Source organism: Jaculus jaculus, chromosome 9, assembly GCF_020740685.1.
Source record: "Jaculus jaculus isolate mJacJac1 chromosome 9, mJacJac1.mat.Y.cur, whole genome shotgun sequence".
Lineage (NCBI taxonomy): Eukaryota > Metazoa > Chordata > Mammalia > Rodentia > Dipodidae > Jaculus > Jaculus jaculus.
In genome coordinates, this window is record NC_059110.1 from 116,187,784 (window position 1) to 116,209,291 (window position 21,508).

The 21,508-nt window shown below is 44.8% G+C and overlaps 1 protein-coding gene and 1 non-coding gene across 2 annotated transcripts in view; both read left to right on the top strand.

Annotated features, from left to right (window-relative positions):
• Eftud2 (elongation factor Tu GTP binding domain containing 2) overlaps positions 1-21,508 on the top strand; it is a 61,750-nt gene that overhangs the window by 29,723 nt on the left and 10,519 nt on the right. Inside the window, exons 11-16 of the mRNA XM_045158512.1 lie at positions 3,944-4,068; positions 10,372-10,435; positions 11,049-11,139; positions 15,010-15,145; positions 19,667-19,794; positions 21,058-21,251. Coding sequence (XP_045014447.1) covers positions 3,944-4,068; positions 10,372-10,435; positions 11,049-11,139; positions 15,010-15,145; positions 19,667-19,794; positions 21,058-21,251 — 738 coding nt within the window. The remainder of the gene's footprint in view (positions 1-3,943; positions 4,069-10,371; positions 10,436-11,048; positions 11,140-15,009; positions 15,146-19,666; positions 19,795-21,057; positions 21,252-21,508) is intronic.
• Positions 17,938-18,044, top strand: LOC123463685. Its single transcript, XR_006639076.1, has one exon. It is a non-coding gene; the product is annotated as a U6 spliceosomal RNA (small nuclear RNA).

A 21,508-nucleotide genomic window follows, 5' to 3' on the forward strand; every position in this document is an offset into this window, starting at 1 on the left:
AGTAGGCTTTGTAACTAAGCTCTTTTAACCTCTGAGCCATCTCCTCAGCCTTAAGAAATTTTTTTTAAAGAAACTTCTATAGTATAATGATGCATGCTTTATTCCCAGCACTGGGGTGGCTGAGGTAGGTAGATTGCTGTGAGATTGAGGGCAACCTGAGACTATGGAGTGAGTTCTTGCTTCAAAACACAAACGGTAAATTAATCAAATATAAATAAATAAATGGATGTATAGATGGATAAACAAGTAAATAGGGGCTAGAGAGTTGGCCCAACAGCTAAGGTACTTGCCTACAGAGCCTAATGGCCTGGGTTTGATTCCCTAGTACCCACGTAAAGCCAGACGAAGTGTCATGTGCATCTGGAGTTTGTTTACAGAAGCTAGAGACTCTGGTGCATACATTCTCCTCTCTGTCTCTTTGTCTTGCTCTCTATCCTTGCAAATAAATAAAAATATAAATAAATAAATGCCAGTCATGGTGGTATACACCTGTAATCCTAGTACTTGGGAGGTTGAGACAAGAGGATTGTCATGGATTCAACGCCAGCTTGGGCTACAGAATGAAACTATGAGACTCTTAAGAAAGAAAAAAGAGGGCTGGAAAGATGGTTTAGAAGTTTAGACGTTTGCCTGCAAAGCCAAGGGATCCTAGTTCGACTCTCCAGGACCCACATAAAACAGATGCACAAGGGGGTGCCTGCATCTGGAATTTGTTTGCAGTGGCTAGAGCCCCTGGTGCACCCATTCTCTCTTTCTCCATGTCTCTGCCTCTTTCTCTCTCAAATAAATAAATAAAAATAAAGCTTTAAAATGTTACTTAAAAAAAGAAGAAGCTGGGTGTGGCACGTATGCCTGTAATCCCAGCACTCGGGAGGCAGAGGTAAGAGGATCTCTGTGAGTTCAAGACCACCCTAAGCCTACGTAGTGAATTCCAGGTCAGCCTGGACCAAACAGACCCTACCTTGAAAAACCAAAAACAAACAAACAAAAAAAAAAAAGAGTGAGAGAGAAAGAAGAAGAAGGGAAAGAGGGACTGGAGGGATGGCTTAGCAATTAAGGTGGTTGCAGTGGGTAGAGGCCCTGGCATGCCCATTCTTTCTGGCTCTCTCACAAATAAATAAATAAATAAAAATTTTTAAAAACTAAAAATAAGGAAAAGGAAAGAAAGAAAAAGTAGATTTGCTGTTGGGGTACTACAGAAAATGAAATTACTATTTGTGTAGCTCACTGAGCACAGTGATTACCATACAGCAGCTGTTTACTTTTTTCTTTTCTCTGTTTTTGTTTTTCGAGGTAAGGTCTCACTGTAGCTCAGGCTGCCCTGGAGTTCACTATGTAGTCTCAAGGTGGCCTTGAACTGACAGTGATCCTCCTACCTCTGTCTCCTGAGTGCTGGGATTACAGCTGGTTTCTGAATAATACTGGCTGCAATTGTTTTTTTAAACTGGAAGGGACAGATACACTTGATCTTAGCCAAAAGGCTGAGAAGTCCTACAGTTGTCTTATTATTGACACAGAATAAATAAAGACATTTTTTACGGGCTGGAGAGATGGCTTAGCGGTTGGTTACGCGCTTGCCTGTGAAGCCTAAGGACCCGGTTCGAGGCTCTATTCCTCAGGACCCACGTTATCCAGATGCACAAGGGGGTGCATGCGTCTGGAGTTCATTTGCAGTGGCTGGAGGCCCTGGCACACCCATTCTCTCTCTCTCTTTGCCTCCTTCTCTCTGCCTGCTGCTCTCAAATTAATTATTTTTTTAAAAAGATATTTTTACTGTGTCTCATGTTTATCCCTGCTTCACAACAAGACTGCTTTAGGACTCATTAATAAGTATGAGTGGTGGTATGGAATATCTTATCTTCCTTGTAACACAGGTTTACTCCCTCTTAGTCTCATCTGCAGGGTATGTGGGATGACTTCTAGAGGCCCCTCGCATGAGCCAGGGAGGAGTCATCCTACTGAAAGGTTTCTGCAGTTGAGGATTGTAGTACTGATATGCTGGCCAATGATTAACATTTTAAGTTCAGGAGTCTTCCACAATGGTAGCACAAATTCTTTTTTGTTTAGTTTTGGTGTTTTGTTTTGTTTTGTTTTTTTCCAATGTAGGGTCTCACTGTAGCTCAGGCTGACCTGGGATCCACTATGTAGTCCCAGGGTGGCCTTGAACTCATAGCAATCTTCCTACCTCTGCCTCCTGAGTGCTGGGATTAATGGTGTGCACCACCACCCCTGACATAAATTCTTTTTTATTTTTTATTCATAGCATCTTTAACTTTTTTTTCCTCAATTTTTATTAACATTTTCCATGATTATAAAAAGTATCCGTGGTAATGCCCCCCCCACTTTCCCCTTTGAAATTCCATTCTCCATCATTTCCCCTCCCCATCTCAATTAGTCTGTCTTTTATTTTGATGTGATGGTCTTTTCCTCCTCTTATGATGGTCTTGTGTAGGTAGTGTCAGGCACGGTGAGGTCATGGATATCCAGGCCATTTTATGTCTGGAGGGAGAACGTTGTAGGGAGTCCTACCCTTCCTTTGGCTCTTAAGTTCTTTCCGCCACCTCTTCCACATTAGACCCTGAGCCTTGGAAGGTGTGATCAAGATGTTGCTCAGTACTCCAGTCACTTGTTTCCAGCACTATGATACCTTCTGAGTCATTCCAAGGTCACTGCCATCTGAAAAGAGATTCTCTACCCAGTGAGAGTAGCATTAATATAAGAGTACATATATTAAGAGAAGTGCTTACTGGGCAGTTTGATAAGCATTTTTCCAGACATCAGCAGATGTTACACCCCTAGGGCTCATAACTACCCCTGTTTTAAGTTCTCAGTATCAGGGATGTGTCCCCCCCCCCCCCACCCCACCCCATGGAGCAGGCCTCCAGTCCAGTTGGAGGGCATTTGGTTTCCACCATGACATACGTGCCCTGACACAAATTCTTAACCAGAATGTCTCCTACCCATCTTCTAGAGGAGCAGGAAAAAATTAAAATTTAAAAATAAATAAAAGCTTGGCCCATCTCTTTAATCCCATTATTCAGGAGGCAGAGGTAGCAGGATTGCTGTTTGAAGCCAACCTGGGACCATAGAGTGAGTTCCAGGTCAGCTTGGGCTAGAGTGAGAGCCTACCTTGGGGGGGCACCTAAATAAATAAATAAATAATCTTGAAAGGTTGGGCTGGAGAGATGGCTCAGTTACTAAAGGCACATGTAAATTTTTGAAAAGTTTAAGAAGCCAGATATGATGTAGTACACCTTTAATCCCAGTACTTGGGAGATGGAGATAGGAGGATCACTGTGAGTTTGAGGCCAGCCTGAGATAGACTGAGACCTGCTGTTAAAAAACATGAAGCAGGGCATTGGTGTTTCTTTTTTAGTTGTGCTCAAGTGTCTAACAGGGTCTTATGTAGCCCAGGCTGGGCCTGAACCCACCATGTAGTTGACGATGGAATTGAGCTTCCAATCCTCCTGCTCCCTCTCCCAAGTGGAAATCACAGGTGCATGTTAGACAATCCCTTTGCCAACTGAGCTACATCTCCATCCCCTCTTATATGTATATCTATATTTGTTGAATTGAGATGTTGCTTAAATGTATCCTGTCCCTCTCTGATCACATTAGATTCACTTACTGTGTTCCAAGTTCTTTGTCCTCCAGGTCTCCCTTGTCTGTCCTGTGAGGTTAGCTTTCAAAACTGTGCAGAATGTTCCCAGCTCTGAGAAGTCAGCTTGTTACTAAGTGTTAAGGAACAACTCCATCATGTCACTTTCTTGGACCAGGCTGTTGGCAGATCTGAGACTCTTATGCAAGCCCTTCCTGAGGCAGGAGAGGAGCAGTGACAGGGAGTTCCTGCCCTTCTCTCTTGGAAGTGTGTCAGGGTGCTGCACAGACTGGCATCAGGGCTACTGCACAGCCTGGCAGTGGCTTACCGTCGTCTCTGTTTCAGCATGTATTCCACTGATGAGAACCTGATCCTCTCCCCGCTCCTGGGCAACGTCTGCTTCTCCAGTTCCCAGTACAGCATCTGCTTCACACTGGGCTCCTTTGCCAAGATCTATGCTGACACCTTTGGTAAGCTCTGGCTGGCACTCTGTCTCGCCAGCTTCCCCAAAATCCTGTATCCTTTCCTGCTGAATGGCTCAGAAATTGGTTTTGTGTCATAGCCCCCTGCTGGAGGGGAAGCATTGCATCACCTGTTGTTATGTTTGAGGCTCCTTTTGGCCTCCAAACTCTTCAGGCTGAGTAGTTTCTAAACTGTTTTTCTAAGGTGACTAGGAAGGAGCTAATCTTAGAAATAAATTTTAAAAAATCCTACCAGACATGGTGGCACACACCGTTAATCCTAGCACTTGGGAGACAGAGGTAGGAGGATCTCTGAGAGTTCAAGGCCACCCTGAGACCAAATAGTGAATTCCAGGCCAGCCTGAGCAAGAGTAAGACCCTACCTCGAAAAACCAAAAAAAAAAAAAAAAAAAAAATCCTGGGGCTGGGAAGATGGCTCAGCAGCTACAGGCACTTGCTTGCAAAGCCTGCCAATCTGGGTTCAGTTCTCCAGCTACCCAGGTGAGTCAGATGCAAAAAATGGCACAAACATCTGGTGTTTGCTTGCAGTGTGCCTAAACACACATACACACTACCCACACATGCATATAAATAAATATATACATTTTAAACTCCATAGTGGCTCACACTTAGAAGGCTGAGGTAGGAGGATCACTGTGAATTCAAGGCCAGCTGGGACTACAGAGTGAGTTCTAGGTCAACCTGGGCTAGATTGAGACACCCTGCCTTGAAAAGCAAAAGTGTGTGTGTGTTGTGTGTCCTTAAAAAGCAAAAATGTGGGCTGGAGAGAGGGCTTAGCGGTTAAGCCCTTGCCTGTGAAGCCTAAGGACCCTGGTTCAAGGCTCGGTTCCCCAGGTCCCACGTTAGCCAGATGCACAAGGGGGCGCACGCGTCTGGAGTTCATTTGCAGTGGCTGGAAGCCCTGGCGCGCCCATTCTCTCTCTCCCCCTCTATCTATCTATCTTTCTATGTCTGTCGCTCTCAAATAAATAAAAAATGAACAAAAAAAAAATTAAAAAAAAGAAAAGAAAAGCAAAAATGTGTGTGTGTGTATATTAAAGCCAGGTATGGTGGTGCACACCATTAATACTGGCACTTGTAATGCAGAGGTAGGAGGATTGCCATGAGTTCAAGGCCACCCTGAGACTACATAGTGAATTCTGGGTCAGCCTGGGCCAGAGTAAGATCCTACCTCGGAAAAAACAAACCAAAAAACTCCTTGAGTTGGCTGAAGACGGCATTTGCCTGCAAAGGCAAAGGACCCAGGTTTAATTCCCCAGGACCCACATAAGCCAGATGCACAAGAGGGCACATGTGTTTGGAGTTTGTTTGCAGCAGCTGGAGGCCCTGGCACACCTATTCTATCTCTCCCTGCCTCTTTCAAATAAATAACAGCCTGGCATGGTAGCACATGCCTTTAATCCCAGCACTCGGGAAGCAGAGGTAGGAGGATTGCAGTGAGTACAAGGCCACCCTAAGACTCCATAGTGAATTTCAAAGGACATTCTGGGCTAGAGTGAGACACTACCTTGAAAAACAAAAAATTAATTAAAATAAAATATAAGCTGGGCATGGTGGCTCACGTCTTCAATCCCAGCACTTGGAAGGCAGAGGTAGGATTGCCATGCGTTCGAGGTCACCCTGAGACTACTAGTGAATTCCAGGTCAGCCTGGGCTAGAGTGAGACCCTACCTAGAAAAACGTCTGACACATAAAAAATTAAATACAGGGCTGGAGAGATGGCTTAGTGGTTAAGTACTTGCCTGTGAAGCCTAAGGACCCCAGTTTGAGACTTGATTCCCCAGGACCCACGTTAGCCAGATGCACAAGGGGTCGTGTGTATCTGGAGTTCATTTGCAGTGGCTGCAGGCCCTGGCACGCCCATTTTCTCTCTACCTGTCTCTCTCTCTCTGTGTCACTCTTAAATAAATAAATAAACATAAAATTAAATACAAAAAAATTAATCTTAGAGTGAGCCAGAATTTATAAAAGGAATGACCCATGCCCACAAAGTAACTTTCAGTTCTCCACAAAGATGGATTCACTAGTAGTGCTTCTAGCTATCTTTCAACTATCTCTAGGCACACGTAAATGTGATAGGCCTCATTGAGAACTCACATTGGACTCAGTCAGCATTTACAACCCTCTGCTGGCAGGCCCTGTGAGTGATTTTATGGATTCCTAGGGCCTTGAGACCAGATCCCTGAAACCACTTTCCGTGCCCACAGGCCTCCCTGGCTTCCATTTCTGCCTCATTGACGAACTCTTATTCCAGTGGGAGCTACATAAAGAGACTCTCTTGAGGGATGCAGGAATTCCTTAGAGGAGAGTCATTACCCACTGCAGAGCTAAGGATACAGGCCTGCTGAGAGGTCTCACCACAGACAGACAGGAATGCCTCAACATAGCTGTTCTCTCATGTCTTGTCTCAGTGGTACCTTTAATGTTTTTATTTGTTTGTTTATTTTGTTTTTTGCTCTAGCCCAGGCTGACCTGGAATTCACTAAGTGGTTTCAGCCTGGCCTTGCACACATATTGATCTTCCTACCTCAGCCTTCTGAGTACTGGAATTAAAGGTGTGCATCATCACTCTTAGCTCTTTTTTGGTTTTTCGAGGTAGGGTCTTGCTCTAGCCCAGGATGACCTGGAATTCACTGTGTAGTCTCAGGGTGGTGGCCTTGAACCCACAACAATCCTCCTACCTCTGCCTCCCCAGTGCTGGGATTAAAGGTGTGCTTTTTTTTTTTTTTTTCAAGCTGAGAGAGAGAGAATGAATAAATGAATGAATGGATGTGGGTGTGTTACCACCACAAATGAACTCTAGACACATGTACCACTTTGTATACCTAGCTTTACATGGGTATTGGAGAACAGAACTAGGGTCGTTTGGGGCTAGAGAAATTGCTTGGTGATTAAAGCACTTGCCTACAAAGCCAAAGGGTGGCGCACACATCAGGAGTTCATTTGCAATGGTAGAGGTTCTTGTGTACCTGTTCTTTCTCTGTCTCTGTTTCTCTCCCTCTGCCTCTTTCTCTTTCTCAAATCAGACTAGGGTGGTTAGGTTTTGGAGGTAAGCTCCTTAACTGCTGAGCCCTCATTTTATTTATTTATGTGTGTGTGTGTGTGTGTATTTTTATTTATTTGCAAATATATAGAGAGAAGTAGAAGAGAGTGGGCATGCCAGGGCCTCCAGCCACTGCAAACATCCAGATGCATGTGCCCCCTTGTGCATCTGGCTTACGTGGGTACTGGGGAATCAAACCTTGGTCCTTAGGTTTCTCAGGCAAGTGCCTTAACCACTGAGCCATTTCTTCAGCCCCTTGTTGATCCTTTTTAGTTATTTTTTTTTCATTTTGTATGGACCATTTATTTTCCTATACTTTCCAAAGACCCTAATTTTTAAAATTATTTATTCATTTACAAGGAGAGAGAGAGAATAGGTACCCTAGGATCCCTACCACTGCAAACAAACTCCAGTCACAGGCGCCCCTTTTTACATCTGGTTTTATGTGGGTGCTGAGGAATTGTATCTGACTATCATGCTTTGCAAGCAAGGGCTTTTAAACACTGACCTATCTCCCCACGCCAAGACTATTTTTAGAGCAATTTTGGGTTCACAGCAAAATTGAAAGATAGATTTTCTCCACACACACACAGTGTGTTAGCCAGATTTCCATTATTATACAAAAATACCCAATAAAATCAATGTAAAAAAGAAAATGGTGACTTGGGCTCACTGTTTAGGAGTCATAGCCCATGGTTGGTTGGGTCATTACATTAGACCTGCGGTGATGCCGCACACCACACATCATGGTGGAGTGTGTCTCTAAACCTCTTACATCACAAGCCAGGGACCACAGAAACTGAAGAGGAGACCTCAGTCCCACATTCTCCTTTGAGGGTCATGTGGTAACAGAAGGGATGTCCACTAACCTCACCTCTGAAAGCTTCTGCCATCTCCAGTACCACCCAGGAGACCATGTGTGTCCCACAAGGGTGTGTCTGTGATGCTGGGACACAACAGAGTAGCCAGCAAAGATCTACACAAGACAACTGCTGGCCACAAGGTGGTGGTGGTCCCTCCCTTAATTCTTTTTTTTTTTTAATTTATTTATGGGGGGAGGCAGATAGAATGGGCATGTCAGGACCTCTAGCAACTACAGAAAACTCCAGACACATGTGCTGCTTTGTGCATCTGGCTTATGTGGGTCCTGAGGAGTTGAACCTGGGTCCTTAGGCTTTGCAGACAATCATCTTAAGTGCTAAGCCATCTTTTGAGCCTTTATTGGTCTTTTTATTTATTTGAGAGCGACAGACAAAGAGAGAAAGAGGCAGAGAGAGAGAAAGGGAGGGAGGGAGGGAGAGAGAATGGGCGCATCAGGACCTCCAGCCGCTGCACACGAACTCCAGATGCATGTGCCACCTTGTGCATCTGGTTTATGTGGGCACTGGGGAATTGAGCCATGAACTGGGGTCCTCAGGCTTCACAGGCAAGCGTTTAATGCTAAGCCATCTCTCCAACATTGGTCTTGTGTTTTTTGTTTTTTTTTTTTTGCTGTGCCCAGGAATGATTACAGGGGCAAAAAAAAATATTCTACTACTAAGTGACACCATCAGCCCATTCTTTTATCATGTTTTTCTCTTTTAATTTTTTGTTTTATGTTTAAAATTTATTTATTTATTTTACTTATTTGAGAGAAAGAAAAAACATATAGATAATACACACACACTTACACACGTATAGATAAGGGGGAGAAAGAGAGAGAGAATGAATGAATATGGGCATGCCAGGGCCTTCAGCCACTGCAAATGAACTCCAGAATCATGCATCCCCTTGTGTGTCTGCCTTACGTGGGTTCTAGAGAATCTAACCTGGGTCCTTTGGCTTTGTAGGCTAGCACCTTAACCACTAAGGCATCCCATCAGCCCTGTTTTTTGTTTGTTTGTTTGTTTGTTTTGATTTTGTTTTATTTTGATTTTCAAGGTAGGGCCTCACTCTAGCCCAGCTGACCTGGAATTCACTATGTAGCCTCAGGCTAGACTTGAACTCACAGTGATCCTCCTATCTCAGCCTCCCAAGAGCTGGGTGTAAAGGCATGTACCACCATGCCTAGCCCAGCCCATTGTTTTTTATGTGTATGTACATATACAGAATGTGTGTTTGCACATACATAAGTGGAAGCCAGAGGACAATATCAGATGTCATCCTCAAGAATATCGTCCATCAGAGCCGGGCGTGGTGGTGTATGCCTTTAATCCCAGCAAATGAAAAAGAGAGAATTATATTGTCCACCTCTGAGACGGCCTTGAGCTCACCAATTAGGCTACACTGGATTACCCAGGGATCCTTCTGTGTACATAGTCCTGGGATTAGGGGCATGTGCCACTACACCTGACATTTTCACATGTATACTGGGGATCAAACTCAGGTTCTCACGTTTGCGAGGCAAAATACTTTTACCAACTGAGCTATCTTCCCAAACTGCTCCAACCTATTTACAAACTATGTATGCCAGGCATGGTGGCACACACCTTTGTCCCAGTACTCAGGAGGCAGAGATAGGAAGGTCACCATGAGTTTGAGGCCTGCCTGGGCTACAAGTTCAATCCTCAGACACCATGTAAAAAACTGGAAGCCATATTAGATTTCTGTAATAACAGCACTCTGGCAGCAAGATTGGAGAATACAGGAGAATTTTTCAGAAGGTCAAGGTAAGCCCAACATAGTGTAATCGAAAGAAACCATGACTCAAATGAAGTGAAAAATTGTCTTGACCTCCACGTACATGCCATGGCACACACACATCCCCTCACTCTTCCCAAACACATACTTGTGTGTGTACAGACACACACATACACTCACACACAAAATTAACAAATTTTTTGTTAAGTGTAACAGTTCATAGAGGAAGGGAAGTTTTGATGACAAAGCAGGAACTAAGGAGAATTTGATTATTAATAGTGAGGGAGAAAAGGGATGTGGAACTTGTGTGAAAGGTAGAGAGAGAAGTGTGGAGGGGAAATGTGGCTTTAGGGAAGAGGGGATGCATTTCCTTGATGTCATCTCAGGTGAGAAGGAACGTCCTGGCATCCAGGTAGAAATATCCTGGGAGCAGCTTGTGTTGTCATGGCCTGTATCTACTTTGAGTTATCCTGCTGTCCTCTGTACCTCCGTGTTGCTGTCTCCGCCTGCTTAGAAGGAAGTACCTGTAAAGTGCTAGAACTCTTCACTTATAGACCACTTGTAGCACCTTGAAATTTCAAACAGTCCTGTCCTAAGCAAATTAAAATCATGTGACTTCTCTTCTGTAGGTGACATTAATTACCAGGAATTTGCCAAAAGACTCTGGGGTGACATTTACTTCAACCCTAAGACGTAAGTAGATATGGGGCTTGACTCTAAATTGGTTATATATTTTCCTATTAGGCAACAACAGATAAAAGTGTTCCTGAAGTTGGGCTGGAGAGATGGCTCAGCAGTTAAAGGCACCTGTTTGTAATGTCAGAGACCTGCATTCAGTTCCCCAGTACCCCTATAAAGCCCGCCCTCCTTCTCATTGTCAGATTAAAAAAAAAAAAAAAAAAGAAGAATTCCTGAGATTAAAACCTTGTTCTTGCTGGGCACACACCTTTAATCTCAGCACTTGGGAGGCAGAGGTAGGAGGATTGCCATGAGTTAGGCCATCTTGAGATGGTAAATTCCAAGTCAGCCTGAGCTAGAGTGAGACCCTACCTCAAAAACAAAACAAAACAAAAAAACCTTGCTCTTGTCTTACCCATGAATTGCTGTCTTTCTTCCCCTGAGTAGTTAGCATCATGACCTCTAATCAGAGGAGACACTGTTTTCCTGAGACTGGCTCAGGCATGCAAGAGGGTTATAACATGTTTCCTGCCAGGAATCTGTTGGAAACTGATTCTTGGCTTCTTGGTATCAACTCACACTGCCTTCTCCCTCCTGGGTCACTCAGAACTGTACTTACTCTCTTTAGGCGAAAGTTCACCAAAAAGGCCCCAACCAGCAGCTCCCAGAGGAGTTTCGTGGAGTTTATCTTAGAGCCTCTTTATAAGATCCTTGCTCAGGTAAGTGTCAGACTTGGCTCAGACCTGCTTTTCTAAGCACAAAGTAGAAAAACTGGTCAACTCTCACTCCCCTCTGCACTAAACCTGCAGCTGTTTTATTCAGATGAAGCCATACTGGACATAATTTTTTGTTTTGTTTTGGTCGTGTGTGTGTGTGTGTGTGTGTGTGTGTGTGTGTGTGTGTGTGTTTGGTATGGTATGTGATGTGATTTGTGTGTGGCATTTTCATGTGTGCAGGTGTGCATACCTGTGCACACAGATGTCTCCAGGGAGGACAGGGGAAAGCATCTAGTGTCCTCCTGTGTTATCTTTATTGAAACGGTTTTTCCTCAACCCCAGAGATGCTTTTTTTTTTTTTTTTCCAGTCTACAAGCCCCAGTGATTTTTTTTTGTTTTGTTTTGTTTTCGAGGTAGGGTCTCACTCTGGTCCAGGCTGACCTGGAATTAACTATGTAGTCTCAGGGTGGCCTCAAACTCACTGCAATCCTCCTACCTCTGCCTCCCAAGTGGGTGCTTGGATTAAAGATGTGCGCCACCACTCCTGGCTTGATTTTTTTTTTTTTTTTTACAACTTCCATGATTGTAAACAATATCCCATGGTAATTCCTTCCCTCCTCCCTTCCCCTTTGAAACTCCACTCTATCATACCCCTCCCCCTCTCAATCAGTCTTTTTTATTTTGATGTCATGCCTGATATTTTTCTCCTTATGATGGTCTTTTGTAGGTACTGTCAGGCCTCAGTGATTTATTTTGTTGTTGTTTGAGGTAGGGTTTCACTCCAAGCTGACCAGGAAATCACTGTGTAGTTTCAGGGTGACCTCAAACTCATGGTGATCCTCCTACCTCTGCCAACCAAGTGCTGGGATTAAAGGCGTATGCCATCACACCCAGAGTGCACTGCAGTTGCGCTCCAGAAGCTTGCAATAACTAGTGGGCATGTGTGACTTGCACTTGGCTCACTGTCTGGCCTACCTGGGACCTGGAGAGTAGAACATGGGTCATTGGGCTTTGCAGGCAAGCGCCTTAACTGCCAGCCCATCTCTCCCATCCCCCAGTGTATTTTTTTTACTCTCCCCCCTCCCAACACTACCCTATATAGGACTGAGGTTACAGGCATGCATGGCCATGCTTAGCTTTCATTTGGGTGCTGGCAATCTCAGGCCTTCATGCTTAAGAGGCAAACACTGTTAACCTGCTGAGCCATCTCTCTAGGTTCATTAAAAACCTTTTGGAGGGGCTGAAGAGATGGCTTAGCAGTTAAGGCGTTTGCCTGCAAAGCCAAAGAACCTCGGTTCAATACCCCAGGACCCACGTGAGCAAGATGCAGAAGGGGGCGCATGTTCGTTTACAGTGGCTAGCGGCCCAGGTGCACCCATTCTCTTCCTCTCTCTGCCTCTTTCTCAAATAATTAAATAAAAATAAAGTAAAAAAAAAAATCTTTAAAAAAACCTATTGGAGCTCGGTGTGGTGGTGCATTGCCTGTAATCCCAGCAGAGGAGGCAGAGGGAGGAGGATTGCCATGAGTTCCTGGCCACTTTGAGACTACACAGTGAATTCTGGGCTAAAGCGAACCCCTACTTCAAAAAAGAGAAAAATTTAAGCCAGGTGTAGTACCTCACACCTTTTGGGGTTTTTTTATGGCAGGGTCTCACTCTAACTCAGGCTGACCCGGAATTCACTGTGTAGTCTCGGGATGGCCTCAGACTCATGGCGATCCTCCTCCCTCTGCCTCCTGAGTGCTAGGATTAACGGCATGGACCACCACACCCGCCTTGCCTCACACCTTTAATCCTAGCAATTAGGAGGCTGAGATTGGAGGATCTCTGTTAGTTCAAGGATTGAAATTCTGGCTCAAAGAAGAAGAAAAAAAGATGTTTTTTATAGCGTTTTCTGTAACTGCATAAAAATAAACAAATAAAAAAAACTAGAAATAAGGGTTCGATTACCCAGGAGGCACATAAGCCAGATGCATAAGGTGGCACTTGTGTCTGGAATTTTCAGTGGCTACAGTCCCTGGCACACCCATTTTTTCTATCTGCCTCTCTCAAATAAATAATAAAATTACTTCAGGGGATGAGGAACTGGCTTAGCAGTTAAGGTGTTTGCCTGCTGAAGCCCTAAGGACCCTGGTTCGATTCCCCAGGACCCACGTAAGCCAGGTACACAAGGGGATATGTGCATTTGGAGCTCATTTGCAGTGTCTAGAGGCCCTGGTGTGCCCATTCTTTATTTCCCTCTATCTGCCTTTCCCCCTCTCTCTCTCAAATAAATAAAAAAAATATTTTTAAAAAATTACTTCAAAAAAAGAATGACAGTCTAGACAAACATGGTGGTGTACATGTTTAATTCTAGCCCTTAGGAAGCTGAGGTAGGAAGAGCTCCATGATTTTGTTTCAACACTTTATTTTAGGATTTATGTTTATTTATTTATTTATTAGAGACATGGAGAAGGAGAGAGAGAATGGGTGCGCCAGGACCTCTAGCCACTGCAAACAAACTTCAGATACATGCGCCACTATGTGCATCTTGCTGACTTGGGACTTGGAGGATCGAACCTGGGTCCTTAAGCTTCTCAGGTGTGTGCCTTAACCACTAAGCCATCTCTCAAGCCTCATGTCCATGATTTTGAAACCAGCCTGAGCTACAGTGAGTTCAAGGCCAGCCAAGAATAGAGTGAGACCCTATTTCAAAACAAAACAAGCTGGGCGTGGTGGTGCACACCTTTAATCCCAGCACTCAGGAGGCAGAGGTTGGAGGATCACCATGAGTTTGAGGCCACCCTGAGACTATATAGTGACTATATATAGGTCAATCTGGGCTAGAGTGAGACTATACCTTAAAACAAACAAAAAAAAAAAACAGGGGGACGGGGGTATGACATTGATGGCTCCGCTTTCTCGCTGTCTCTCTCAAATAAAAAAAGTTACAATATAGGATTTTTTTTCTTTGAGTTATATAGAATTCACAATGTAGTCTCAGGGTGGCCTCAAACTCAGGGCAATCCTCCTACCTTCTGCCTCCCAAGAGCTGGCATTAAAGGCGTGTATCACCATGCCTGGCTTTTCTTTCTTTTTAAAGCAGAGTCTCACTGTAGCTGACCTGGAACTCAATTTGTAGCCCAGGCTGTCCTCAAACTCATGGTGTTCCTCCTGCCTCTGACTCCTAAGTGCTAAAAGGCATGTGTCAGCATACTGGGCCATACAGGAATTTTCATATGAACTTTTGTCCAAAACAGTAATAAAATAAGCAGGTGTTTTATAAACACCTACCCAGTAGACACACTCATATACTCAAGAACATACAATGTGTGTGGCCATTTCAACCCAGAAAAGAGCAAAACATAGCAACAAGACAAAAACAGTGATTAAAATTTATCATTGCTAGAAGACACTTAGTATCTTGTGTCAGACTAGAATGGATTAATAAAGTAAATTTATAGATTCTGCCTCCATGAAGGCCTTGAGTCTGCTGAGGATGATTTACCTTGACTGTTTACTGACAGGATGGACTGCTAGGTGGCCTTTTTTGGTTCCTTCCAGGGCAGGGATCTCAGTTGGAGCAGTCTTCAAGGGGGGTGAGGGGATTTCCTGAGTAGGCATGATGCTGCTCTCCAGACACCAGGGGGCAGTACCGACACCTTTCCAAACTGAATGCTTGGTTTAGTCACAGATGGAAATTTAACCAAGTCAGCTTTGCCCATGTTTGATTTGAAGGGTAGTTATCCTGTACTCCCCCAAACCAAACTGTTCTTTCCAAGAGCGCCTCTGTAACAGATTGCTCCCCAGATTTCTCTTTGACCTCCCCCTTTGCCTCTCTCAGCACCGCTGTAGGGCTCTCACTGCACTAACCTGGTGTCTTATGTGCTCACAGGTTGTGGGGGATGTGGACACCAGCCTCCCAAGGACCTTGGATGAGCTTGGTATCCACCTGACCAAGGAGGAACTAAAGCTGAACATCCGCCCCCTGCTCCGGCTGGTCTGCAAAAAGTTCTTTGGCGAGTTCACAGGTAATAAAGACCTCGAGTCCTTTAACATCAGCCTCAGCTGAATGTGATCCCAGCATTTGGCAGGTGGAGGCAGGAAGATCAGAAGTTCAGGGTTCTTCTTGGCAACATAGCAAATTGAAAGCTAGCCTGGGCTACATGAAATTTATCTTTTAAAAAAGGTGGGGATGCACATGGGAGAACTGGTGGACACCCATGAATAAACACTCTGGAAACCACACGCACACAAAAAAAAAAAAAGGTGGGGAGGGCTGGAGAGATGGCTTAGCAGTTAAGCTCTTGCCTGTGAAGCCTAAGGACCCCGGTTCGAGGCTCTATTCCCTATGACCCACGTAAGTCAGATGCACAAGGTGGCACATGCATCTGGAGTTCGTTTGCAGTGGCTAGAGGCCCTGGTGCGCCCATTCTCTCTCTGTCTGCCTCTTTCTTTCTCTCTCTGTCTGTCACTTTCAAATAAATAAAAATAAATTTTAAAAAATGTTTATAGTTGGGGGATGTTGTAGAGATGGCTTAGTGGTTAAGGTGCTTGCCTGCAAAGCCAAAGGACTCAGGTTCCATTCTCTAGGACCCACATAAGCCAGATGCAAGGTAGTGTATACGTCTGGGGTTCATTTGCACTTTCTGAAGGCCCTAGCATGCCCATTTTCTCTCTTTCTGCTCTTTCTCATAAATAAATAAATGAATGAATGAATGGAGAGCAGAAAGGTGATGACACAGTACTCTCTTGGTAATCTGTCACTGTATGTCTGGGAATTAGATTTCTGTACTTCTAAGCCTTGTAATTTTAATAGCTTATTCTGTACTGGCCATATATGAGACGCTGGACTCCAATCAGAAGCAGACATGGTCAGCTGGAGAGATGGCTTAGTGTTTAAAGTATTTGCCTACAAAGCCAAAGGACACAGGTTCAATTCTCCAGGACCCACATAAGCCAGCACAAAGTGGCACATGCATCTGAAGTTCATTTGCAGTGGCTAGAGCCATGGCATGTCATACTCTCTCTGTGTCTACCTCTTTATCTCTATCTCTCTCAAATAAATAAGTGAAAATAGGCCTGGAGAGATGGCTTAGTGGTTAAGCACTTGCCTGTGAAGCCTGAGGACCTGATTCAAGGCTTAACTCCCCAGGACCCACATTAGCCAGATGCACAAGGGGGTGCACACGTCTGGAGTTTGTTTGCAGTGGCTGGAGGCCTTGGCATGCCCATTCTTTCTCTGTCTGCCTCTTTCTCCCTCCCTCTCCCTCTCCCTCCCTCCCCCCCCTCACTTTCAAATAAATAAAAATAAAATAATTTTTTTAAAACATGAAAATTGCTGGGCATGGTGGCACATGTCTTAAGTCCCAGCACTTGGGAGGCAGAGGTAGGAGAATCACCTTGAGTTTGAGGCCACCCTGAGACTACATACTGAATTCCAGGTCAGCCTGGGCTAGAGTGAGACCCTACCTCAAAAACCAAAATAAATAAAATAAACAGACATGGATAGGCTGAGGAGATTACTTAGCAGTTAAGACACTTGCCCACGAAGCCCAAGGAGCCAGGTTTGATTCACCACTACCCACATAAGCCAGATGTACAAGATGCTACATGCATATGGAGTTTGTTTTCACTGGCTAGAGGCCCTGGCATGTCCCATTCTCTCTCACTGTCTCAAATAAGTAGACACGGGGGCTAGAGAAATGGTTTAGTGGTTAAGGCACTTGTGTGTAAGACCAAAGGACCCAGGTTCAATGCCCTAGCACCCACATAAGCCAGTGCTCAAGGTGGCCCATGAATCGGGAGTTTGTAGCAGCTAGAGTCCCTAGTGTGCCTATTCTGTATATATCTGCCTCTTTCTCTCTCAAAATAAAAAGAGGAAGCCGAGTGTGGTGGCACACGCCTTTAATCCCAGCACTTGGGAGGCAGGGGTAGGAGGATTACCTTTGAATTTGAGGCCACCTTGAGACTACATAGTGAATTTCAGGTCAGCCTGGCCTAGAGTGAGACCTTACCTCTAAAAAGGGGGGGTGCTGGAGGGATGACTTATCGGTTAAGGCTCTTGCCTACAAAGCCTAAGGACCCATATTTGATCCCTAGGGCCCATGTAAGCCAGATGCACAAGGTGGCACATGCATCTGGAGTTTATTTACAATGGCTAGAGGCTCTGGTGGGACCATTCTCTCTTTCTATCTGCTTCTTTCTCTCTCTCCCAAATAAATAAAATCATTTTAACAAAAGATAAATATTTTTTAAAGATATATTTTTTTGTTGTTGACAGCGACAGAGAAGAGGGAGAAGAATGGGTACACCAGGGCCTCCAGCCACTACAAAGGAACTCCAGATGTGTGCACCACCTTGTACATCTGGCCTACGTGGGAACTGGGGAATTGAGTCTCGAACTGGGGTCCTTAGGCTTCACAGGCAAGCTGTTAAAGGCAATGTTTGCAGAGGCTTAGAATGCAAGACCCTACATTGGAAACAAAACAAAAAAGCAACAACAACAAAAAAAAAACAAAGCCTGATGGCCCAGGTTCGATTCCCCAGTACCCACGTAGTGCCGCCTACACAAAGTTGGCACATGTTTCTAGAGTTTGGAATGGCAAGAGGCCCTGGCACACCTGTCTGTCTTCATGCAACTAAATTAAAAAATGAGGAAGGCAGGCACATCTGGGACTAGGGGTGTGGCGCAGTGGTGGAGCTCTTGCTTCACATGCATGAGGCCTGAGTTGGCCCTGCAGCACCACACCAGAGTAAATCAATGAAAATACGCATCCAAGTGTTCTGATGGCTTTTGTAATAGGTAAATAAGATAACTCAAGTGCTCGCTTCGGCAGCACATATACTAAAATTGGAACGATACAGAGAAGATTAGCATGGCCCCTGCGCAAGGATGACACGCAAATTCGTGAAGCATTCCATATTTTTTGTTTTCCTGTGAACCGGATACCAGCACAGAGGGGAAGGAGATCAACGCAGAGAAAAATCAACTCCTACCAAAGCAGAGAGCCAGAGCCTCAGAGGCCCCCAACACCTCAGCACTGAAGCAGACCAAAAATGAACCCAACATGGCTCAGGGAAATTTTGCGGAAGGGGGGGGCGGAAAGAATGTCAGAGTCACATGTTGGGTCATGATTTGCAGAGACATTTATCATACCAATAACTGGGGGCTAACTCCACAATGCACGACCCATTTTCATTAACAAGGAGGGTCTAATGGGAGGGGGTAGATCACAGATGAGCCTAAATAATGGTACCAAACTGCCTGTATTTACTGAAAAGAAAACTAATAAATTAAATTTTTAAAATAAAAAGAAAAGATAACTCAATAAAACCATAAATGCTTCTGAAAGGGGAGACTGGGGGATTGTTCTCTGTAAATCTAAGATGCCAGGTGTGGTGGCACAAGCTGAGGCAGGAAGATGAAGAGTTCAAGGCCAGCCTGGGCCACACAATGAGATCCTATCTCAAAACAACAGCCAAGAGATGAGTTAGTGGTTCAAGCACTTGCCAGCAAAGCCAAAGGACCTAGGTTCGATTCCCCTGTACCCATCCATGTAAAGCCAGATGCACAAGGTGATGCATGCATCTGGAGTTTGTTGTAGTGGCTAGAGGCCCTGGCATACCCATGCTCACTCGCTCTCTTTCTACCTCTTCCACTCTCTCTCAAAAAAATAATTAATAAGTAAATAAAACAGGGATGGAGAAATGACTTAGTGGTTAAGGCACTTACCTATGAAGCCTAAGGACTCATGTTTGACTCTCCAGATGTCATGTAAGCCAAACACAGTGATGCAAGCACTCAAGGAGGCAGCACACATCTGGACTTCAATTGCAGTGGCTGGATGCCCTGGCATGCCAACTCTCCCATTTAAAAAAAAATTTTATCAGTGGGCTAGAGGGATGGCATAGCGGTAAGGTGTTTGCCTACAAAGCCAAAGGACCCAGATTCGGTTCCCCAGGACCCACGTTAGCCAGATGCACAAGGAGGCGTATGCATCTGGAGTTCATTTGCAGTGGCTGGAGGCCCTGGCGTGCCCATTCTCTCTCCCACAGCCCCCTTCTCTATCAAATAAATAAATGAAAATAAAATATTTTTTTAAAAGCCAGTTTGTTGGGCTTGCCTCAAAATAAATAAATAAAAGCAGGCTGGAGAGCTGGCTTAGCAGTTAAGGCACTTGCCTGCAAAGCCTCTCTCAGATCTCTTCAGATCCCACATAAGCCAGATGCACAATGCACCTGGAGTTCAATTGCAATGGCTGAGAGACCCTGGCATACCAATTTTCTCTCCCTGTGTTTTTAAAAAAAAATAGATGTAAAGCTTATATAGCTCAATGTAAGGTAAGTACTCGGTAAATGCTTATATTCAATAAAAGTATGATTGCCTGCAGCCACTCTCTTGTCTGTTGAATTTCAAGAAGTTATATATAACTAAGACCAGCTTCTTGAGCTGATATCACTGAATCCAACTCTTTTTGTATCCTCCTCCTAGGAAATTGACTCTCCCCTCTAAGACTGTGTAGTAATGGCTTTCTCTTCTCCCTGCACAGGCTTTGTGGACATGTGTGTACAACACATCCCTTCTCCAAAGGTGGGTGCCAAGCCCAAAATAGAGCATACCTACACTGGTGGTGTGGACTCCGACCTCGGCGAGGCCATGAGTGACTGTGACCCTGATGTAAGTGAATGTTGCTCCTGGGCTCAGCTTCTGTGTGGGCATACTGGTTTCTCCTTGTGTGAGTTTTGCCACCTTTGCCATTTTTTTGTTTTGCTTTGTTTTTCGAGGTAGGGTCTCAATCTATGCCAGGCTGACCTGGGATTCACTATGGAGTCTCAGGGTAGCCTCGAACTCAAGGCAAGCCTCCTACCTCTGCCTCCCAAGTGCTGGGATTAAAGGCGTGCGCCATCACACCCGGCTTTCTTTGCCATTGTTGCTTGCCCCTCCCTATGAGCAGAGTCAGCCCATGTTGCCAGAACTAGTGGCGCGGCTTTAGGAACATTTATCATGCTCTCTGAGTCTCAAGGTCTTGGTCTGTAATATGAGGATGATAACATGTAAATGGTTGTTAGAAAAATGAAGAAGGTGAAGGAAGGGATAAAGCTGTGGTTAACGTGGTGCCTGTCAAATGGTAGACTCAACAAATGGCAGCTCATGTTGTCAGTTCTGGTGTTTGAAAACATCTTTCTAGGCCCTAGGGTATAGTTAAGTGGTAGAGCATGTGCTTAGCATGGGTGAGGCGCAAGGTTCAATCCCCAGGCACCAAAAAGAAATAAACATCTTTCCCAGCTGTTCTTTCTCTTCTGAGCACACAGCTGCTTGAGAATTGAGGTCCCTCTTTATGGGAAATTCAGAGTGATAATCTTTATCAGTGGTAGGAGTCCTGAATCTGCTGGTCCCCACCCCCCTGCAACGGAAGGGGCTTTTTTTTTTTTTTTTTTTTTTTTTTTGTTAACTAGTTTATTCATTGGGAGCAGACAGTGCTTGTTTTGTTGGGTTTTGTTTTGTTTATTTATGTGTGTGGTGTGTGTGTGTGTGTTTTATGACACATAGTCTCAGTTTGTACCTAGGGTTGACCTCATAATCTCAGAAGTCCTGCCTCAGCAATTTTGTATGCTAGGATTATAGGCAAATGCCACCATGACCTGGTTGGTTGGTTATTTATTTATTTTTAGACAAGGTCTTACTGTAGCCCAGGCTTACCTGGAACTGATTTTGTAACCCAGGCTGGCCTTGAACTCTTAGCAATCAGCCTCTTGAGTGCTGGGATTAAAGGCATGCACTACTACACCCAGCTTTTGGCTTGTTCTTGGTTTTGATTTTGCTGTGCCTGTGACTCCTGTGTCCACCACATCTTTCTTAGATCTGGATTCTGTCCTCATAGCTCACATCATTGCTGCCCAAGATGAATATAGTTGGAGCTATATTCTGTCCCTTCTCTAGGGTCCCCTGATGTGCCACACTACTAAGATGTACAGCACAGATGACGGAGTTCAGTTTCATGCCTTTGGCCGGGTGTTGAGTGGCACCATACATGCTGGGCAACCTGTGAAGGTACTGGGAGAGAACTACACCTTGGAGGACGAGGAAGACTCCCAGATATGCACCGTGGGTCGCCTTTGGATCTCTGTGGCCAGGTACTGCCAACCAGATCTTGACCAGACATATCTGTCCTGGGACTTCCTCAAGGCCCTGGGAGGGATGATCCTCCTTAGAAATACAGCAGCTGCCTGGTCCAGTTAGTGCATATGGGATGAAATGACTGTCTGCTGTATCAAACTTAGCTTGGGCCCTGGGCTAATGATCCAATTTCAGAGTTTGGCATCTCAGTTGGCAAGGTGGTCCTGTTCCTATTGTGCTGCTGTGCCTTATCAATGGCCCCTTTCCATCCTCC